Genomic DNA, 21,141 nt, shown 5'->3' with positions numbered 1-21,141 from the left:
ATCGTCGATAAAGTATCTGGCCCGAAGTCTCGTTACCTACGGAGAATTAGTATCGGTCTGGGCGTGTCGCCATATTTAAGTATTCATTTCCTGGTCTGCGGATTTTTACGACGGTATGACGGATTCTCCAAAACCATTTATAACATTTCTGGAAAGTTCTTTTAATGTCCTGTGCCAGAAAATATTTCTTATCACAGTGTACAGTTTAAATTGCGTAAGTGAATCATTTATCTGGTCTGTTAAATTACTGTGTTTAAGAAAATCTTAGAATAAATGGTTGCTATAAAATATTGTTTTTGTTACGTGTATTAGGTCACGTTGCGGTACTCTGCATCCGTAAACCATATTAATAATACGTTTGCCGCAGAATATACATGTACGATGTGATCCGTTACAATCATCAGCCGCTGATAATTGTTATCAACGCTTTAAGCCAGTATTTGAACGTCCCCTATGCTAACGTTGTAGCGATATTTAAGTGGCCTGTCGGCAAGAAATTTCTGACGTGGATTATAAATTTTTGCATTTCGGTCACCGCAATTGTGGTCATTTCAATAGCAACTCCTCTTCTGCATCGCTCAGAATTTCTGCTCGCTATCTGATGGTTTTTCACCTTAGCCACTATCTTTTAACGGGTTCCTGCAAAACTTATATTTTTTCCACATTCGACGTAACATTGCTTACTGTCATTGTCTATAAGAACAAAGGATGTAACTCTAGTGTAGTCAAATGCATGAGAAAGTGGAATAAATGGGAAGTACGACGCTTCAAGGTCACATGGTTCAGACAGATCAGAAATGATGATTTGTTGGTGCCCGCAAGCGGCAAGTACGTACTCCGGACCCTGCTGATAAAGGACGCCTCTTGGGCTACCAGCATGGAGGGTCGATCTTTTGTCTTAAAGTGGCTGAAACTCTGTTTTCACGCCGGAATACAAGAGCGTTTACAGCCGACCTTACAAATGGTGTCAAAGTGCCTTGACTTTATTTAATAAGGAAAAAAATTCAGTTTTAAAATGTGATGCCTTTCCAAGTACGTTGTTGCAAGGGAGAGGTTAACAATTAATTTCGGAGGATTATGAAATCTCCAGCTTCAGCACAAAAACCTCATATAATAACAAACCAACCAGATGGCTTATTGAACCCGAAGGTTCATCACCGAATTAACCAAAGCCCTACACCTGACCCTGTCCTGGGCCAACAAAATCCAGTCTCCTTCAACTCCTATCTCCCATAGGTCCCGCCTGAGATTATCCTCCCATCTACGTCTAGGTCTCTCCAGAGGTCTCTTCCCCTCAGGCTTCCCAAATAGTGGACCCAACCAACTAGATGGCTTACGGAACCCGAAGGTTCATCACCGAATTAACCAAAGCCCTCCACCGGACCCTGTCCTGGACCAACAAAATCCAGTCTCCTTCAACTCCTATCTCCCATAGATCCCGCCTGAGATTATCCTCCCATCTACGTCTAGGTCTCCCCAGCGGTCTCTTCCCCTCAGGCTTCCCAACCAATACCCGGTGCACACCTCTCGTCCCATTCTGTCATAGGTGTTTACTAGGTAACGCCAGCAAACAGTTTGTAACAACGTACGAACGGACAATGGGACTGCGACAATGAATTGAAAACTAGATGTTAAAAACACATAACAGCTAACCTTTCTGGGTACTGAAGTCTATGAATAATGTTCAAAAATCAAAGAAAAATACGTAAATTTTAACAAGTATTTTATTTTATTTGAGAACATACATTATTTAATCTTTTTAAAGATTTGCTAATAGCAGAAAATGTTTTATGTAAAATTTTACAAAGTATAGCTCATATAGTAATAACCCAGTGTTTTATAATTTTAACATCGTTTGGTTGTCCAGAGAAGAGCAGGGATTGCGTTCTTGCTCCCTCGAACTCATTCCAGCGGACCTCGCTTAATCAGAAGATGTCAAGCTTACATCTTTGTGCCAGTTTGCCCGTCTGATAGATCGTCCTCACATTCCACAAAATCCGGTATGGCCTTCAGGCTAGAAATCTTCCAGCTACTTCTTGTCTTGATTTCTTTAAGCAAACAAGCGGGTTCTTAGCCCACATGCGCCGAGTGCCCTGGTGGGGTTGCCACCCCTAAGCAGGGGCACCTGCTCTTCCTAAGATGGAATACGATTGGGAAATGCCATTTCCCGCTCGTGCTTTGGTTATCCCGCCAATGTTCGGTCGTCAGAGCCTCGTCGGTGGTAACAGGGTGCACCACGAGAAGGTGAGGTTGACATTTGCCTAGGAGAGGCTGTTTGAGACGCATCACTAAGCCTTGCACCCCGATAGTTCAATAAGTCTCTGAAATTTGTCGCGTTCGTTTGTGGTATGTTCATTGCCAATGTTTTTGGTTCGTATAACTTCCTTGACGTTGATGACTATTTCTACGTGTTTTTGTATTCACCGTCTGATAGTCAAACATGTTTTGCATTTCAATTGGTAATTCCTCGAAAATGTTGTAGATCGTTTCGGACACGCTTTGAAAACCTCTTCTCAAATGTTCTTTAAGTTTTTGTCGTATTGAAATGACATTATGTAAGTTTTGAGGATGACTGTATCCGTTTGCAATCTCGGAGATCAATTGTGCACCATTGTTGTCGCCGTCGTATTCATTTAATATCATTTCTTTTAGACTTTCGACGAACGTAGTAGCTGAATGCAACATGTTTAGTGAGGAAATCAAAAAGCAGTCTGATCCATTGGCATTCTCGAGTTTCAAATGTTCGACAGTTGGTACAATTTCACGTGTAATCGTCGTTTCATTCTGCTTCACTCTCCGTGTAGTTTGTTCATTCTCTTCATGACTTTTTGTTCGTTTTTCTCCCTTCAACTTTTACGCGTTTAACAAGATGACCAACTGTTTCACTTTTAAATTCGTCAAGATTCATTTCAAGTTTTCGCTTTCGTTCTTTTCGTAATGTCTTCTGTTCTCTTGTCTGTGTAATGGGTAAATCTATTTGTAGCTTATCATTTCTTTAGGTGAATACTTTGTTTTGTATTATGTGATATTTATATAATAGTATGATTTGTACTTTATAATATTGTGACGTGGGTTGGCAATTGCTACCTTGATTGTCAACCCTGATTTATTCACGTCAAATTAAATCAGTTACAGGTCTGCACATACAGTCAACTCTCTGCCACAACAACACACTTCGAGAGTCTGTTCCCTGCGCGCGCGTTGAGGGCAACTGTAACTGTGACGTGAATAAATCAGGGTTGACAATCAAGGTAGCAATTGCCAACCCACATCACAATATTATAAAGTACAATTCATACTATTATATAAATGTCACATAATACAAAACAAAGTATTCACCTAAAGAAATGATAAGCTACAAATAGATTTACCCATTACACAGACAAGAGAACAGACGACATTACACGAAAAGAACGAAAGCGAAAACTTGAAATGAATCTTGACGAAATTAAAAGTGAAACAGTTGGTCATCTTGTTAAACGCGTAAAAGTTGAAGGGGGGAAAACGAACAAAAACTCATGAAGAGAATGAACAACCTACACGGAGAGTGAAGCAGAATGAAACGACGATTACACGTGAAATTGTACCAACTATCGAACATTTGAAACTGGAGAAAATCAATGGATCAGACTGATTTTTGATTTCCTCACTAAACATGTTGCATTCAGCTACTACGTTCGTCGAAAGTCTAAAAGAAATGATATTAAATGAATACGACGGCGACAACAATGGTGCACAATTGATCTCCGAGATTGCAAACGGATACAGTCATCCTCAAAACTTACATAATGTCATTTCAATACGACAAAAACTTAAAGAACATTTGAGAAGAGGTTTTCAAAGTGTGTCCGAAACGATCTACAACATATTCGAGGAATTACCAATTGATATGCAAAACATGTTTGACTATCAGACGGTGAATACAAAAACACGTAGAAATAGTCATCAACGTGAAGAAAGTTATACAAACCAAAAATATTGGCAATGAACATACCACAAACGAACGCGACAAATTTCAGAGAGTTATTGAACTATCAAACACAAACAGGTCTGTACGGAACGTGTACAGAATGTCAACAAAACTACGTATGTGGAACGAACAAAATTGTTGTTGGTGACTGTCAGAAGTACATGATTTTTGGAAATAAATAGATTGACTCTAAATGGAGTACGTACATTTGAAATAATGAGAATTAGACATAACAACCAATTAATGTATGGAAAATATTGGAAATTGCAAAGTGCGGTCGAATTTGTAGACATTAACGGTACTGGAAACGACGGACATTTTGAAGCATGGCGACGTTATAACGATCAATGGCTTATCTTCGACGATAATTACATTACGAAATCTAAAAAATTTATCGACAAGTGTCACATTTTTAATATTTGAAAAAATCATAGAATAAAAAAATGTTACGTCATTTGTTTACTCTGTATTGTTGTCTTGGTATATTACCGTCAACAATCCCCTTTCGTTATTACTCTTAGCATTTTCAAAGAACAATACGTCTTTATCGAACCATACATCAAAGATTGGCAAGGGTGGAGTTGGACTTACATTGATAAACGAGATCATATTAACAACACACGTAGAAAAACGAAATATTAAATATCAACAGAAACCGATAGACGAAAGACACGAAATTATCGAGAAAGTACGACAAGAACTCCGAAAGGAACGCGTTGCTCTAGTTTTTTTTAAAAAAAATATTTAAACGGATAGTAATAAACCACTTTTATAATTTTAATATTTAGCTATCCTTTTCTGACAATCACCAGAAAAGCTCAGGTGTTTTCCCACAAGTGCACTGGAGATCCCATCTGACTCATTCCGGGTGTGATTCACGCGCTCGGAGGTTGGAATTGTCTTCAGCCCACTCCACCAGGGCATTCACCACACCCGACACGACCTAGACGACATCTCCCGTGCACTGCTGAGACTACAGACGTCGGTGTTCTGATGTTTCCGCGCAGGTCGCTGCGCTGGTCAGTAAGGCGCATGCGCAAGGAAGCTCTGACCGTGCAGTACAGGGAAGGTGCGTGCGGAGGAAGGCCGTGTGCTTCTCTCACGCAGGACACAACAAGCGATTCCCTTATGTCATAAGCAGCTCGCTTGTTATCGCTTACGTATGGCATTGCCTTAGATCTTCAGTACGATCAGGGACACATCTCTCTGCTTGTCCCAACATGTGGCTATTATTCTCTGAGAGTAAGTCTTTCTGAATGTCAATTATGGGTACGTCATCACAGGAAGAGATGTCTGCATGCACTTATCTTACTCAGTGTCGAATTCTGTGTTCATTCATGAACTGTCCTGTAACATAGATTGAGATTACAGTACGTGATTGATGGGGTGACCTCCTAGCTCGCACGTCTCTTGCTTGTGAACAGGCAACCAATTTCACTAAGGACGTATTGAAAATGTTAGTTTTAAAGTAATATAACGGAAACGTTTTGAAGCTACAAAACCCTGTACTGTAATTAAAGGAATTTGAATTTCAAGTAGTGTGACGTGTCGCCGTGAGTGCAGCGGAATCGTGCTGGAGGGGGGAATTATTAAAAATTACAGTGGAACCACGGTTCCAGAGAATCTGACGTAAATACGTCTCTGTAATGTAATGTAATAATAATTCTTATATAAGATAAGTACCTGTGATATTGTAAAATTATCTACTCTACGACGCACTTCTACAACCGATTAACAGCAAAGCTCTTTCCACAATGACGAAAGCGGATTGTTGACGGCAATAATGTAACACAACAATGCAGAGTAAACAGATGACGTTTCCTAGGTAACATAACAATGAACGCAAACTGACCATTGTTGTCGGTCAATATTAACTAATTGTTGATATTTCCTAGGAAACCATCTTACACATTTTCCTTTCACCTTTTTGCCGAATGACCCTTCAGTGTAGACGTATTTACGTCAAAAAAAATTGAATTTGTGTTAGAAAGAAGACAAGCCTAATTCTCTTCCAAGAGTTCACAAATGTAAATGAAAATCTGTAAATGTTATAAGCATTAATAATAATAATAAATAGGATGCACTTACGTCACTCTTTCGTCAAGACGAAGAGACCTCGATGTCCACCGGGAAAATAAAATGGATAGAGTGAATTAGTCACGAATTTCTTAGCAATTCACAGAAGTTAAGTACTTTGGTTATTGTGAAAGACTTTTAAAAGCACAAAAGTATCTCGTCTACAACCGACTCACAGCTCAGTTCTTTCCACAATAACGGATTGTTGACGCCAATATAAACTAATGCGACAATGCCAAAGGAAACTATGACATAACAATTAGTAAAGAAATGGAATGCAATACGGTTTATTCAGTCTATTATACTGCATGCAAAACATATAAGCAATGAGCCTTACGGCATGCTCAGTCAATATTGTTGCAGGTGTGGTTTAGAAATTCCATTACTTCTTATTACATTGTTGTACACGCAAACTATGGACCGATAACAATGGTCAGCTTGCGTGCATTGTTATGTTACCCAGGACACGTCATCTGTTTACTCGGCATTGTTGTGTTACATTATTGCCGTTAACAATCCGCTTTCGTAACAAGATGGATGACATTGAAGATAACATTACATTACATTACAGAGACGTAAATATAATTTAAATACAGAGACGTATTTACGTCAGATTCTCCGGAACCGTGGTTCCACTGTCAGTTTTTCACTAACTAGATGGCTTACCGAGCCCGAAGGTTCATCACCGAATTAACCAAAGCCCTCCACCGGACCCTGTCCTGGGCCAACAAAATCCAGTTTCCTTCAACTCCTATCTCCTATAGATCCCACCTGATATTATCCTATCATCTACGTCTAGGTCTTCCCAGTGGTCTCTTCCCCTCAGGCTTTCCAACCAATACCCGGTGCACACCTTGCCCCATCCATGCATGCTACATGCCCCGCCAATCTCATTCTTCTCGACTTAATCACCCTGACAATATTGGGGGAGGAGTACAGATTTCTAAGCTCATCATTATGCATTTTTCTCCATGCCCCATCGTCTTCTGTCTTAGGCCCAAATATCCTCCTCAACACCCGATTCTCAAACACCTGCAATCTGTGTTCCTCCCTCAGAGTGAGAGACCATGTTTCGCACCCATACAAAACAACAGGCAAAATTATTGTTTTGTATACTTTAATTTTCAGGTTCTTAGACATCAGATGGCAATACAAAATATTTTGAACTGAGAAGTAACAAGCATTTCCTGAATTTAGACTCCGCCTAACTTCCTCACGAATATAATTTTGATTTGTTATTCCCAAATATTTGAACTTGATTTATTAACCACCTCATATGACACAAATAATATTGTTTATTGAGAATGTTTCTATTCCTTGCAGGAAAAGTACTAATATTACTCAGTGTACTTTAGTGCGGGCCAAATTAACGGGATATATCTGATTATTTTAATGGAAAAAATTATCATGGTTCTTATGTTACATGGTGTTCAGTTTTCCTATTCCAGTACGTGTGACGTCACATACAGTATGTCCGTCAACAGAGCATCCATAGCTTAACTACGTGCTCTTTGGATAATTTTGCGTCGAAAAGTTCAAATAAACGTGGGTCCAATCTGCTCCGCACTCCCTATGCAATGGCTGTGTTTGAGAAATTAGTTCACTAAGCAAGATAACACACACCCTCATTTCGGTAGGCGGGTGACTGCATTCCTAAATCAACAGTTTCCAGACCGTTGGATTGACCGAGGTGGTCCATTGCTTGGCCAGCGAGAACACCAGATCTTTAGCCTTTGAACTACTTTCTCTGTGGTCACATGAAAAATCCTAGTTCATGCTATCAAGTCAAACAGTAGGGCCGAGCTGCTGAGTCGAAAAATGGATTCCGGTGGTAGAACAAAAAATTATCATGACTGTGAAGAGAGCTGTTACTTCAATTACACGAGGGGCTCAACTGTGCATCAACAAACAGGATGGTCATTTCGAGTCACGTAAATAACGTTAGTAATTAAAAACCGAATTCAGAGTGTAGTCTAAACTTAACAATAATAACGACGACGTAACCTAAAATTAAATGGAAATAATGTGAAAGTAACAAATGCAATAAAATGCCAAACCTTTGCAGATCTGACCCATGTTTATTTGAACTTTTCGACTCAAAATGATCCCAAGAGCACGTAGTTAAGCTATGGACATCCCGTTGAGGGACATTCTGTATGATGATAAACGGAAAGATCACTAATAGCTTAATTCCATGCTGTGTGTTCTGCTTCAAAAACTTTACGTTATACAAATGAACCACAACTACGTTTTGTGTCATGCTTCTGCTTGAGCGCATTACTGACTGGCAGTTTGTGTGTGCGTATGTGTATTTCGTAGGCATTAATTTATTTATGTTATTTTTTATGCAAAAAAAATCCTACTCTGCCCTCAAATTTCCACCGCCCTCCAATGTCATGACTTGTAGAGTATGTCATGCAATACACAAATTGGGGGAAAATTCATTGCATTGCCATGAAGATTAAAGTAGGTCAGGAATGTAGAGGGTGACCTTCAACCCCACACAAGAAACAAAACTGAGCTTTTTATACATCTTTCCATTTTGTATGCATTTCATGATGTTATGTATATAATGTCATTATTCACATTCATTTTTGCTTCTCAGTTTTTTGGTAAATCTTGAATACAGGATTTTCAAGACAGAATTAATACAGCCTACTTTCCTATTGCACATACTTCCTGTTCTACAAATTTTGTTTTTAGGCAATGCAAGTTTATAATCAAATACTAAAGGTCAATTTGGCCATGGGTTAGTGTGCTTGGCGTTTGCATAAAGGGTTTTTCAGATGTAATCATACTAAAGTGAGAATTTTTCAATCACTCACAGATTTGTATATATGCCTACTTTTCTTTCAGAAGTCAGAACAGTATCCCCAAACATTTGGTTGTAAAATATAAATATTCAATAGAATTTTCATTCTATAAAGTGTCAAAGTGTATCATTTTTAGTATTTTCACAAAGCTCGTAGCAAATGATAAACATATATTCATGTTTTTATTTCATTACTATTAATGGTCACAGTTAAAATTGAGGTTATGAATGTTATTGTTGCTTCCTTTAACAGTGACATATTGAAAATAAACATGCAGAAAACCTTTATGAGAAGTTCTCAGTTCAATAATTTGAAGTTGGTAAAAATTATTCAGAAAACTTATCCTACATTGCAGTGTAATAAGAAGAATACAAAGACTTATGAAGGTTAAACTGACAGCAACCTTAGTCATACTGCACCTAAACCATATTTGATTTTATCAGGTCCCTTGCTGAGTCAAGGTGTTTTATTATTTATCCTGTTCTATGTACCTGCCTGGTTTATTGATTTTTCCTGAAGGTTATGTACCTGTATGCCAATTGTGTGCTTAGAAGAGGTGGTGTGGGGGTAGAGAAATCAATATTATGGGGACAGACTGCATGCCAAATAATGTAAAACAGTGTCCGCTTCACATTTCTTATTGCGTGTCTGCTACAGCAAATGGTAGAGTATGTATTTTTTGGAAATGGTGTAACAATTTGGTAACAGTTGTTTTTAAGTGCGGTGTATTGAAATACCACTGAACAAATAGTACATAATAGAAATTTTGTTCTAGACAAATAATGTGCAACCAGTCTTTTAAAACTTATGACGAGGAATACCAGTTAATGAAATCTGTGTACGTGTAATTATATTACAAAGGTAATTTGTATTCCTAAAGGGTATACAAGTAATTTCGTGGTATAAAACTGATTGTTTATTTGAAGAATGTGAAGGAACAGCTACTTTATGGCAGGCAGTGATTGAAAATAAATTGTGTCTCTGTGTATTTAAAATTCGTGATTAATATCAAACTTCGGTAATGGATGGATAGTGATTTGTAGCTGAGGTCAGAGACATATTCCTTCCTAGAAAGAAATATTTTTATGAAAGCAAAATGTAAATGAGGTAAGTTAATTCAACAGAAGATAAGCAATATTCATTTTTAATATCTTGGTGTCGAAAAGTAACTAGCATTTTCAGTTGGTATCAGTTACTAAAAGAACATATAGTGCAGAGTTTATTATATGCATTTTGGGACTAATGTACTATTTCTATAAGTAAAATAAGTTTGTGCTTCTTAATAAGTTCATATCTAAAAAAAAATATTGTACTGGTGTTCAGACTTGAAATCTGACAAGAAACTGGTCCCGAGCATTGGAAATTTTCTTTTAGTAATAGCAGAATTAGGTGCAGTAATATATTTAATTTTCAGCTTCCGGATAGTTCCTCATTTTAATGAATGCTTAATTCATTTTGAAATGGAGACGACCCATCGCACAAGTACAGCATCAGGTACTAACAAACTCACAGTTCCATTCTATGCTCCGCCACCATTTGTAAAGAAAACCAGTGCCGAGATTATCAGTGAGGCCCGAGCGTCCATAATACACGATAAGGAAGGAATTAGAATTGAAAACACAAGAATGGCTGCTTCTATAAGACCTGTTAAAACCAAGAGACCATTCACTCCAAGAGAAAGACAGAGGACACTGTTTGGAACAGCTCAGAAATCAAGTTGTAGACCACCAAGCTCATTCAGGTTAGAGATAATTTATTAGATATTCTGTTATACTTTTTTTAAGGGATTTATACGCCTGAGGTACTCGTCTTCTGGCGTGTGTAAGGTTAGAAATTTTTTCATTTCCAGTTACATTGAGTAAAACTAAATATGGATGATATTTAGTAGTTTAATTATCAAAACATAATTTGGAAGAAAACCAGTTTGAAGGCAGTCAGAATTTGTGCGCAAATTGTATATTGTATGTTAACACATTGCAAGACGGAAATACCGCTACTCCGACAGTGTAAAAGGAACACAGAGTGTGAAGGTGAGTATAAAAATGTTTGCAATTCGCAGTTGGTCCTACTGCTGAATGTGCTTGCAAACGCAAGCACAGAATCTCTGTTGTTATAGTCATGTATTTGACCGTCATAATTCAGGTGTTTTATGCCGTTTCCATCGTCATTATCGCAGCTGTTCCGCTACTCGATGCACCAAAGAAGAGAAATATGGAGTGTGGGCTGAAGGTGTCTGTGGCATGGAAATTCACTGCAGACTATCAACGTAGCATGGTGACGGTCAAGTCACAAGTGAACAAAGAACTTTTATTTAGTTGTCTTAATTTACTTTATAATACAGAAGCTGTATGAAGTGAAATAACCCACTTTCAATTCAGGAAACATTTGTTTGTGACCTATACCTTGGAGTGGAAGTTCGGGTTGTAGATAGAAAGGGAATTCATTGAGGTAGACAAATGTCCAAGCCCAGTTGTGCCATCTGCAGAAAAAGCACATGAAACGCTAAGCAATGAGTTAGGAAATGTGTCATCCATATGTTTATCTACACAGACTTTACAAGTTTATTGTAAACACATTTTTATTAGCATACTTGGTTTAAATTATACACCTGATTCAATGATTATTATTATTATTTAGTGTTCTGTCTGACGACAGGTCCATATGAACAGGATCCTTCCATCCTTTTCTCGGACTGGGACCTGTTCATATACGTTCTTGGCAGATGATCCAGAAGTGGTTTGCCATTGCCTTCTTCTGTGTGTGAATGGAGTAATTGTTGGGATGCCACGGAGGAAAACTCCGTGTTGCCTAGACCACGGCCTTGCCCAACACAAGTTATAAATTCGGGCACCGCCGGGAATCGAACCCGAGACCCCAGGATTACAAGGCCAGCGTTCTAACCGCTAGACCACCTCATCTTATTATTATTTAGTGTTCTGTCTGACGACAGGTCCATATGAACAGGATCCTTGCATCCTTTTCTCGGACTGGGACCTGTTCATATATGTTCTTGGCAGATGATCCAGAAGTGGTTTGCCATTGCCTTCTTCTGTGTGTGAATGGAGTAATTGTTGGGATGCCACGGAGGAAAACTCCGTGTTGCCTAGACCACGGCCTTGCCCAACACAAGTTATAAATTCGGGCACCGCCGGGAATCGAACCCGAGACCCCCAGGATTAATAGGCCAGTGTTCTAACCGCGATAATGTTGTATAATATTTGCCTCATGACTGAATTCTAGGCCTTCTTGAAGTCAATAAGTAGCTGGTGTACAGTAAAAGTGTACTTCCATTTTTTTCTCCTGTTGTCTCATGAATTCTGAATATCTGAACAGTATTTGATCACTTACATCAAAATCCACACTAATGATACCCAATATTTATCTGCATATGAAGTTAACCTTAACAGAAAAATCTTGGGTAAACTTTTGTATGTAATCAATAAAAGAGATATTCCTTAATAATTATTACAACCAGTTTGATTTCCCTTCCTATAAATAGGTACAACAGCCACGGTGGTCTAGCGGATAGAACGCTGGCCTTGTAATCCTGGGGTCTCGGGTTCGATTCCCGGCGGCGCCCGAATTTATAACTTGTGTTGGGCAAGGCCGTGGTCTAGGCAACACGGAGTTTTCCTCCGTGGCATCCCAACAATTACTCCATTCACACACAGAAGAAGGCAATGGCAAACCACTTCTGGATCATCTGCCAAGAACGTATATGAACAGGTCCCAGTCCGAGAAAAGGATGGAAGGATCCTGTTCATATGGACCTGTCGTCAGACAGAACACTAAATAATAATAAGATGAGGTGGTCTAGCGGTTAGAACGCTGGCCTTGTAATCCTGGGGTCTCGGGTTCGATTCCCGGCGGTGCCCGAATTTATAACTTGTGTTGGGCAAGGCCGTGATCTAGGCAACACGGAGTTTTCCTCCGTGGCATCCCAACAATTACTCCATTCACACACAGAAGAAGGCAATGGCAAACCACTTCTGGATCATCTGCCAAGAACGTATATGAACAGGTCCCAGTCCGAGAAAAGGATGGAAGGATCCTGTTCATATGGACCTGTCGTCAGACAGAACACTAAATAAATAATAAATAAAATAGGTACAATAATAAATTGCTTCACAGATTATGTTATTTTCCATTATATTATCTTGAAAAAGAATTTGATAAATTTTTTGGTTTTCTAATAATGTCTTCCTAATTGCCGAGGATATATGCATAACATCTTTTAAGATAAAAAATTGTGAAGGAGCAAAAAGTGGTTATGATCTGTTTCAAGGCATTGTCTTAGAAAAATTGTAGGATCTACAGTCACTATAGCTGGTAACTTGGATAAGATTCAAATCATTATATTATTATTATTCAGTGTTCTGTCTTACGACAGGTCCATTGCTCTGCCCAAACAGAGCTCTCCAGTTGTCCCTATTCTCAGCTTCTCACTTTAATTCCTGGAACGTCATCTTCTTTCCTTGTTTAAGGTCGTCGGTTAGCTGTATCAGTCTTCTTCCCAGTCCTCGCTTTCCTTCAACCTGGCCTTCGATAATATCACTCATTAATCCATTCCTTCTCATAATATGTCCCAGCCAGTTAGCTTTCCTTCGTGTAATCGCCTGCAGAATGTTTCTTTGCTCGTTGACTCTCCTCAATACTTCTTCGTTGGTCACTCGATCCGTCCACCTGATCTTCTCTATTCTTCTCCAACACCACATTTCGAAACTCTCCAGGTATTTCTGTTCCTTCTTCCTGAGTGTCCAAGTCTCTGCTCCATACGTAACACTTCACTAGTTTCTTCATCATCTCCAAGCCCAACTTGCTAGTGAGAAGTATCCTCTTCTTGACGAAAGCTGCCTTGGCCATGGCTATCCTTGCTTTTACTTCAAATCATATACCTCATAAATACACATCTAGAGCAGTACCGCTATGGCAACCTGCTTATTGTATGCAGATGAAGAAAGTAGGTTGTGATACTGCAAATGGGATCATACTAATTCATGATGGCACTTTGTGGTGATGGTAATGAACCTTCGAGTTATGTAGTACCAAGGAGTTGGTTGGTTTGCTATTGTATTTGTGCTTTTTACATGTTATTATGTTTTTCCCCCCCACATATCGCTCGGAACACACATGCTGTCTGACTGGCATTTCACGAGTTAAAATAACTAGCTACGATTTTGCTTCAATGACAGAATATGGAAATTTAGATACAGTTAAGCTTCTTATCTTTGTTTATGAATTTCTGATGACCCTTGAGAAGGGACATTCAGGGGTTTTCATGTGCTATTTTGAGAAACATTACTTTAGAAATGAAAGTATCATATTTGTTCCTCACTGTGAATCAGGCTTTGGTTTAAATCTTACTCATTTTAAACCTTATATAATGAATTCTTCTTAGGCTATCAGCCATATCAGGTAGTTGAATGGATCAGATCATATATTTTAAATTTGCTTAACTCTCTCGTTACAGCCTGGGTTATTTGCAGTTTCAAGATGCTGATCTTGGCAGTTCATTGAGCACAACACCTCACATTAGACGCTTAAATCCAATCCCTGCTACGCCATCTGCATCTCTCAGCACCAGCAGCAGCTTGTTAGATCTTAGAGACTGGAAAACATTGCTCAATGCCACAACTTCAGAAGGCTCTAGAAGCAGAGTTCTTTCAGCCCAGCCCCTTGAAATCCCATTATTTCTAACTTCTGGTCAGATAACCAGTGCTGCAAAAAGATTTCGTCTGCCATCTATTGATGGAGGAGGTAAACCATCGCTGAGTCAGAGACATCAGTTTCGAGCGACAGCTTCACTAGACAATCGTAAGTTACTAACTGGATACACATTTTACCACTTCAGTTTTGTAACTCATACACAATATCTAGTGAAAAATTAAATAAAATATGTAAACAAGCATTCCACAAATATAAATAAAAGAAGTAAAGTTGTCCCACTATACACCATGTAGGCGCTTGGGGGAAGTGGAGGTATAGCGCCCACTCATTCTTTACCTCGGCACTAGATGGGGGTGAGTGGTTAGCATCGCTTCCTGGCCACGCTTTAACCCCGGGAAAGGATCACGGTACCCATTGCACAGGAGACTGGGTGGGCCCCAGAGCCAGTCTGGATGCAGGAACTAGAGGAAGAATCATCTGCCCCTGTCGGGGATTGAACCCTGGTCATCCAGCCTGTAGCTAGTCACTATACTGACTGAGCTATACCAGCTCATTTCTCAGAGTTATATCATACTTTCTTTTGTATGTAAAAACAAACTTTTAATAACTTTATGATGCTTATTTTAACATTTTAAATGTCTTAGTAAAAATAAACTTGTTGAAATCATTAGTGACAATGATTTATTTATATTTTATTTCAGTTCCTGAAGAAATAGAAGTTGATGACAATGAATCTCAGGATTCTGGAATTAATTCAAGTAGCATAAAAGAGGCTCCTCCTGCTCGCAAAGCATACAGTTGTCCTATGCAGCGCACAACTGAGCTGGATAAATGCACAGTTAAGAAAAAATTGCAGTCTGCTTCAGAACGAAAGATGTTACAAGAACAATCATCCTCCATTACAGAAAATAATTCTGGGACAAAGAAAGATGCAGCAGAGTCAGTAATAGTGGTGCAGAGCAAAACAAATGAAGAAATAGCCAATAACGGAGTGAATTCTGTAAAAGTTGTAATGAAAAATCCTAAAGGCAGAAATATTATAAATAATGAATTATTGGAAGTTAAGCAAAAAATGCAGGAGGAGATTTTCCAGAAAGATTCTTCACATAGTGTAAGAGACAAAAAAGAGATTTGCTTAGAATCCACACACAAGAATTCATTTAAGACTAAGACACTTCAGCTAGATGCTAATTTAGCCACATGTGAAGAAAACACACTTGGCACTGTCAAAGAGCCAACGTCCAAAAATAGAAACTCATATCCACCAGATAAAAGCAAGAAAAATGAGTCTACTGCAGACAAAGAACTTTCTTCACAAGATCAACAGTTAGAAGAAAATGTATTTGGCCCAGAATTAAAAACTAAAACTTCAAATAATAATGCAAAATTCTCTAATAAATCTGAAAATAATTTTCAAGGCCAGAAAGACAAATCTGTCAATTTGAATGCAAAGGAATGTACCATTACCAATAGTGCAAAAAAATATTCAAAACAAGTTTCTAAAAATAGTATAATTACTATACAAAGATCAGCAACAGGAAATCCTGTTGTAGGTGATAACAGGTTATCTGTAAGTAAAAATGAAATCAGTGTGAAAAATGGGACAGAACCAAAATTCTTTGATGAGACAATTGCACAAAACCCATCATCCAAAGACAACTTTTCCACTGCGGACTCAACAACAGAAATGAAGGAAAGGCAGTCATTTTATCAGGCAAAAGAAGTGAATGAAACTGCTGATAAATGCATTGATATTAGAGAGAAATCTGTGGTTACTGTCAGTGAGGAGAAAAACAACTTTATTCAGTCTATCTTAACTGCACTGAACAGTCTTGCAGGAAAAGGTGAGATTATTTATAATCTGTTTATAGTGTATATAATGCACAGCTCCTCCAGATTGGGGTCGCCATCCCACTTCCACCATGGCCACAGAGCCGTGGACTTCTTGCTATCCGGTCCATAGCCCCTATGTCTGCAGGCTTCCTCTCCCGTGTAAAAATCTCCCCAGGCTTTGAAAACCCATAGCTTTGCCCTTACTGGGTTTGGACACCCCTAGGCTATCACTATTACTGCTTATACCACGATGGGCTTGGCACCACCAGAACGTCCCCCCAGGAGCTTGGGTACCAGTGGGTCCTGCACCCCCTGAGGACGCACCATGGCTATCCCACTCAGTTTTGCTCTAAGTTGGGCTTATCACACAGGCCTTTGCCTGGAATTTATCCCTAGGGAAAAACACCCTGAACTTGCTTCTCTGGAGGCTTCAACCCTCAGGCTTCCTCTCAAGTGTTTTAGTTGACCAAGCTTTGTAAGTGAATAGCTTCTCTCTCGTTGAGCTTAGACAACACCTGGGAGTGTGCCATCATGGTTAGACAACCTCCAGGACTGACCTCTGGAGGCTTGATCAACCAAAGAACTAGGCCACCTATGGGGTCTGCACCCCTAGGGAAAACCCTGGAGCATATTCCCTGAGCCTGATTTAAAATGGTTTGCCTTGAACAGAGCTATACCACCCTGGTCTTTTCCCACCGTGGACAAGCCCTCTGTGCTTGTTTTGTCCAGAGACTTTGCCTTCCTGAGAGCTTCCTCACACTTGCATTGCCTGTTTTGTTTTGTTGAGCGTTAAATTAATGATTGAATTTCCATGGGTGCTTGTGTATTTGTCTGTAAATGTACCCCATCATTTATATGAATTCAGATAATAAATATGTGGGTACATGAAAACAATTTTGACAGCAAATGGAAGGTTACTCTTTATCTAACTACTAATTATTATATGCTTTTAAAGAGATAACATCTAAGAGTGTGTGGCACCTTTGTAATTTTACTGTAATCCAAAGAGTACACCATTCCAATCTTGTTTCTTTTTCTTTCGTGTTCCAGAGGAAAATATAGAAGAGGTTGTATCGTTAATGCTGAAACTATATTCTGCTCTAGAGACCGAAGGAGAAATTGGAAAAAAATTTAGAAATACAAAACTCAGAGCACAAGTATTGAAAACACTGTATAAATTTCTTGAATCGTCAAATGATATGTTACTACTCCAGATTGCCCGGATCATCCTTGCTGTAAGTAATTTATTGTTTGCAGTAGATATATGTTAGAAGGACAAAATTTGTCAAGTAACTGCTAATAAACTATGTGGGAGTGGAAAGAGCATTTGTGCAGACACTCGCAGAAAAACAAGTTAAAACATTATGGTTGTTACAGTTTCGAGTTAATGGCAAAAACCTGTCGGGTGTTTGCAAGTTGGTGTTCAAAGTTTCTAGAAGTGACAAGAATGACAAACTGTTCCTGGAGGACAACATTCTTGGTATGTACCAAATAATGATACTGAATCGTATAAGGTACATTGTAAACAAACCTACATTCAGGTGAGGTTTCCCAGGACACTCCAATCTTTCCTGTTGTTCATTCCATCATTCCTTTGCCAACACCAATATTAAAAATAATATACAAGTTGGATTTTAAGGTACTCATAGCTACGAGTATGAATGTGGCTCTCCACTGGATTGCACTGCACCATTGTTTCAGAGGTCCTTGCTACCTCCATCATCATCATCAAGACTTCTATGAGACTACATAATGCTACAACCCAGAAGACAGCCTTCATGATACTATATAACATTTATGGTTGGTATAGCATCACTAAACCGCCACGGTGGTCTAGCGGTTAGAACGCTGGTCTTGTAATCCTGGGGTCTCGGGTTCGATTCCCGGCGGTGCTCGAATTTATAACTTGTGTTGGGCAAGGCCGTGGTCTAGGCAACACGGAGTTTTCCTCCGGGGGCTTCTCTGGTTTCCCCGTGGCATCCCAACAATTACTCCATTTACACACAGAAGACGGCAATGGCAAACCACTTCTGGATCATCTGCCAAGAACGTATATGAACAGGTCCCAGTCCGAGAAAAGGATGGAAGGATCCTGTTCATATGGACCTGTCGTCAGACAGAACACTAAATAAATAATAAGATGAGGTGGTCTAGCGGTTAGAACGCTGGCCTTGTAATCCTGGGGTCTCGGGTTCGATTCCCGGCGGTGCCCGAATTTATAACTTGTGTTGGGCAAGGCCGTGGTCTAGGCAACACGGAGTTTTCCTCCGTGGCATCCCAACAATTACTCCATTCACACACAGAAGAAGGCAATGGCAAACCACTTCTGGATCATCTGCCAAGAACGTATATGAACAGGTCCCAGTCCGAGAAAAGGATGGAAGGATCCTGTTCATATGGACCTGTCGTCAGACAGAACACTAAATAAATAATAAGATGAGGTGGTCTAGCGGTTAGAACGCTGGCCTTGTAATCCTGGGGTCTCGGGTTCGATTCCCGGCGGTGCCCGAATTTATAACTTGTGTTGGGCAAGGCCGTGGTCTAGGCAACACGGAGTTTTCCTCCGTGGCATCCCAACAATTACTCCATTCACACACAGAAGAAGGCAATGGCAAACCACTTCTGGATCATCTGCCAAGAACGTATATGAACAGGTCCCAGTCCGAGAAAAGGATGGAAGGATCCTGTTCATATGGACCTGTCGTCAGACAGAACACTAAATAATAAAATATAGCATCACTAACTGCAGGAACAGTTTTTTTCTTTAGAAGCTAATAGTCACTTAGTTTATCAAGAAAATTACCATTGATTATGGTATAACATATCTAATTCAATATATCACATCAGACAGGATCTATAAACCAATCAAAATAAAACAAACTTCTATACTGCAGTGTCTTTCTGTAAATGGAAAACTAAAGCTTATATTTTCATCCCTTTCATAAAATCTACACCCCTTATCAGTAAGTTAATTGTATAGTTACAGTATTTATTTATATTTTCTGTTCCTACTTCTCCAGAGTATACCAGACAGTCTTCAAAACTGCAGTCTTGTATGGTACACCCTGAAGCAGGGAGCATAACACCACATTACATTGTGAACATTTAAATTTTGTCCGTATTTCTTTGTTTTTTATGGACCACACACAGCAATGAACTCACTTTCCTTCTGAGGGCCAGTTTTCACTGTGCCAAGTGTCAAATCAGTTCAGTCAATTCAAGTTGCAGTTTTTCTGGATCATCACTGACTTCAACAGAGAATTGGTTTTAAAATATATGTATATTTGTAGCAAACTGTGGGGCGTAGGGCATTTTCCTCTAATTCATCTACCGCAGGAGTGGCTTTAGTTATAAGTAATTTACTGATTCATCAAAGAGGCCACACGAAGAGGTGTCTTGGGCTCCATCTGGCCCACAGGCCGTACACAATTAGAAACTAATGTAGTGCTCTGAAATATAAATATAAAATATCAGACAAAATAATCGTTGCAGACAAATATCATCCGTGTTATTATTTGATAATTTTCTTTGAGGTCTGTGCCCATTTAAATAGAAACAAAGAAAATTATTAAATGTAAAACTAGGTTTTGTATAACACAGATGTATTACAACAGAGCTTGTGGTAGAGTCCATGCTGATTTTCATGGCCGATTGATAGACGATGATAAACATGAATCCTCTCTTTGTGTATTTGAGGATGGGGAGTATAAAATCAGTTGCACTATAATACTGTATGGACCATTTGCAGTCATATGAAACAGTAAGGCTCATTACACATTATAAATTTACCAGATATATGCGTCTGTCGAATTATGTAGAATGATAGCTGAGGAATGTTTATACAAGATGCATTATACTTTAATTCACCTATAGTAATCGAAACCAACAACGCTGTCCTCTATTTATTATTATAACTTTTTACTCAGCCACTATTACAGTGCTTCTGATGCTGATCTGTATTTTAACTGTTCCCAGAACTTTTTATGGAAGTACTTGGCTTAGCAAGTCCTCTGGAAGATGCAGAATCTTGTGTATATGGGTATGGTGCTCTCAAGTTCCTTACAATGAACACTGTTATACTTGCTAAAGTTCTCAAACTTGGAATATTGGAGTTAATGGTTCTTCATATGAAGATAGTTAATGCTGCGGTAAGTTGTGACATCACATATTTTATGCATTAGGATTTTAAGTATAGTTAAAGTCATGGTATTAACACGACCATATTCACAGTTCGTGGTTTACCTTTCTGCCTTAAGCCTCTCTTGAAATTAACTATATTATTTTCAGAACTGGCTTCAGTAATTGCTGTTACTGTAGTCCAATACTGGGATACTGGGAACGACCCGTTCTTCAAGTGCCTGAGCACTGCGGGTCCCAACTTTTCGTTGACTTGATCTATAGACATTTTGGTAGGACTCCTTGGACGAGGGATCGGCCCGTCGCAAGGCCTCTACCTGTACGCAGGACAGCACAACACAGAAAAACGCGGACAGACATCCATGGCTTGAGTGGGATTCGAACCCACGGTCCCAGCGACCAAGCGGCACAAGGCCCACGCCTCAGACCACTGCGGACCCCGTAGTCCAATATGCTCTCATTTTATCATATCACACAAAATTCAGAAAAGTCTAAATATAATATTACAAAGTTATTGCCTCCTTTACTAAATGATTTGTATCTGCAAAGTTCCTGTGTTGAGTTTATCTAAAATATTCCTGTATTAAACATTAGGACAACACGTGCTACCTCGTTTACCCTTCATAATTATCCTCACGTCTTTCC

General features: G+C 39.2%; 1 protein-coding gene and 1 long non-coding RNA gene across 6 annotated transcripts in view; one reads left to right on the top strand and one right to left on the bottom strand.

The window, feature by feature from the left end:
• Positions 1–1,706: 1,706 nt before the first annotated feature.
• On the bottom strand, positions 1,707–6,226 carry LOC147874146 (uncharacterized). Its single transcript, XR_015534819.1, has 2 exons — positions 6,059–6,226; positions 1,707–5,317 (listed from the first exon to the last, which is right to left on the bottom strand). It is a non-coding gene; the product is annotated as an uncharacterized LOC147874146 (long non-coding RNA).
• Positions 5,047–21,141, top strand: part of LOC110831400 (uncharacterized) — a 28,895-nt gene continuing 12,800 nt past the window's right edge. The window contains exons 1-7 of one of the 5 annotated variants that reach the window (XM_022067337.2): positions 5,047–5,212; positions 10,274–10,600; positions 14,330–14,673; positions 15,228–16,370; positions 17,410–17,594; positions 17,737–17,839; positions 20,335–20,507. In XM_022067337.2, the coding sequence (XP_021923029.2) occupies positions 10,320–10,600; positions 14,330–14,673; positions 15,228–16,370; positions 17,410–17,594; positions 17,737–17,839; positions 20,335–20,507 (2,229 nt within the window). In that variant the 5' untranslated portion in view covers positions 5,047–5,212; positions 10,274–10,319. Of the gene's footprint in view, positions 5,213–7,522; positions 8,349–9,741; positions 9,967–10,273; positions 10,601–14,329; positions 14,674–15,227; positions 16,371–17,409; positions 17,595–17,736; positions 17,840–20,334; positions 20,508–21,141 lie in introns of those variants that run through there. The other 4 variants (XM_022067335.2, XM_087347437.1, XM_022067332.2 and 1 more) reach the window with 4 other exon arrangements.

The sequence above is a fragment of the Zootermopsis nevadensis genome, unplaced genomic scaffold (genome assembly GCF_977971745.1).
Source record: "Zootermopsis nevadensis isolate Lab colony 2312 unplaced genomic scaffold, Znev_1.0 Znev_ptg000011l, whole genome shotgun sequence".
Taxonomy (NCBI): domain Eukaryota; kingdom Metazoa; phylum Arthropoda; class Insecta; order Blattodea; family Termopsidae; genus Zootermopsis; species Zootermopsis nevadensis.
The sequence above is the reverse complement of the archived record's forward strand: the minus strand, read 5'-3'. Positions and strand labels throughout refer to the sequence as shown.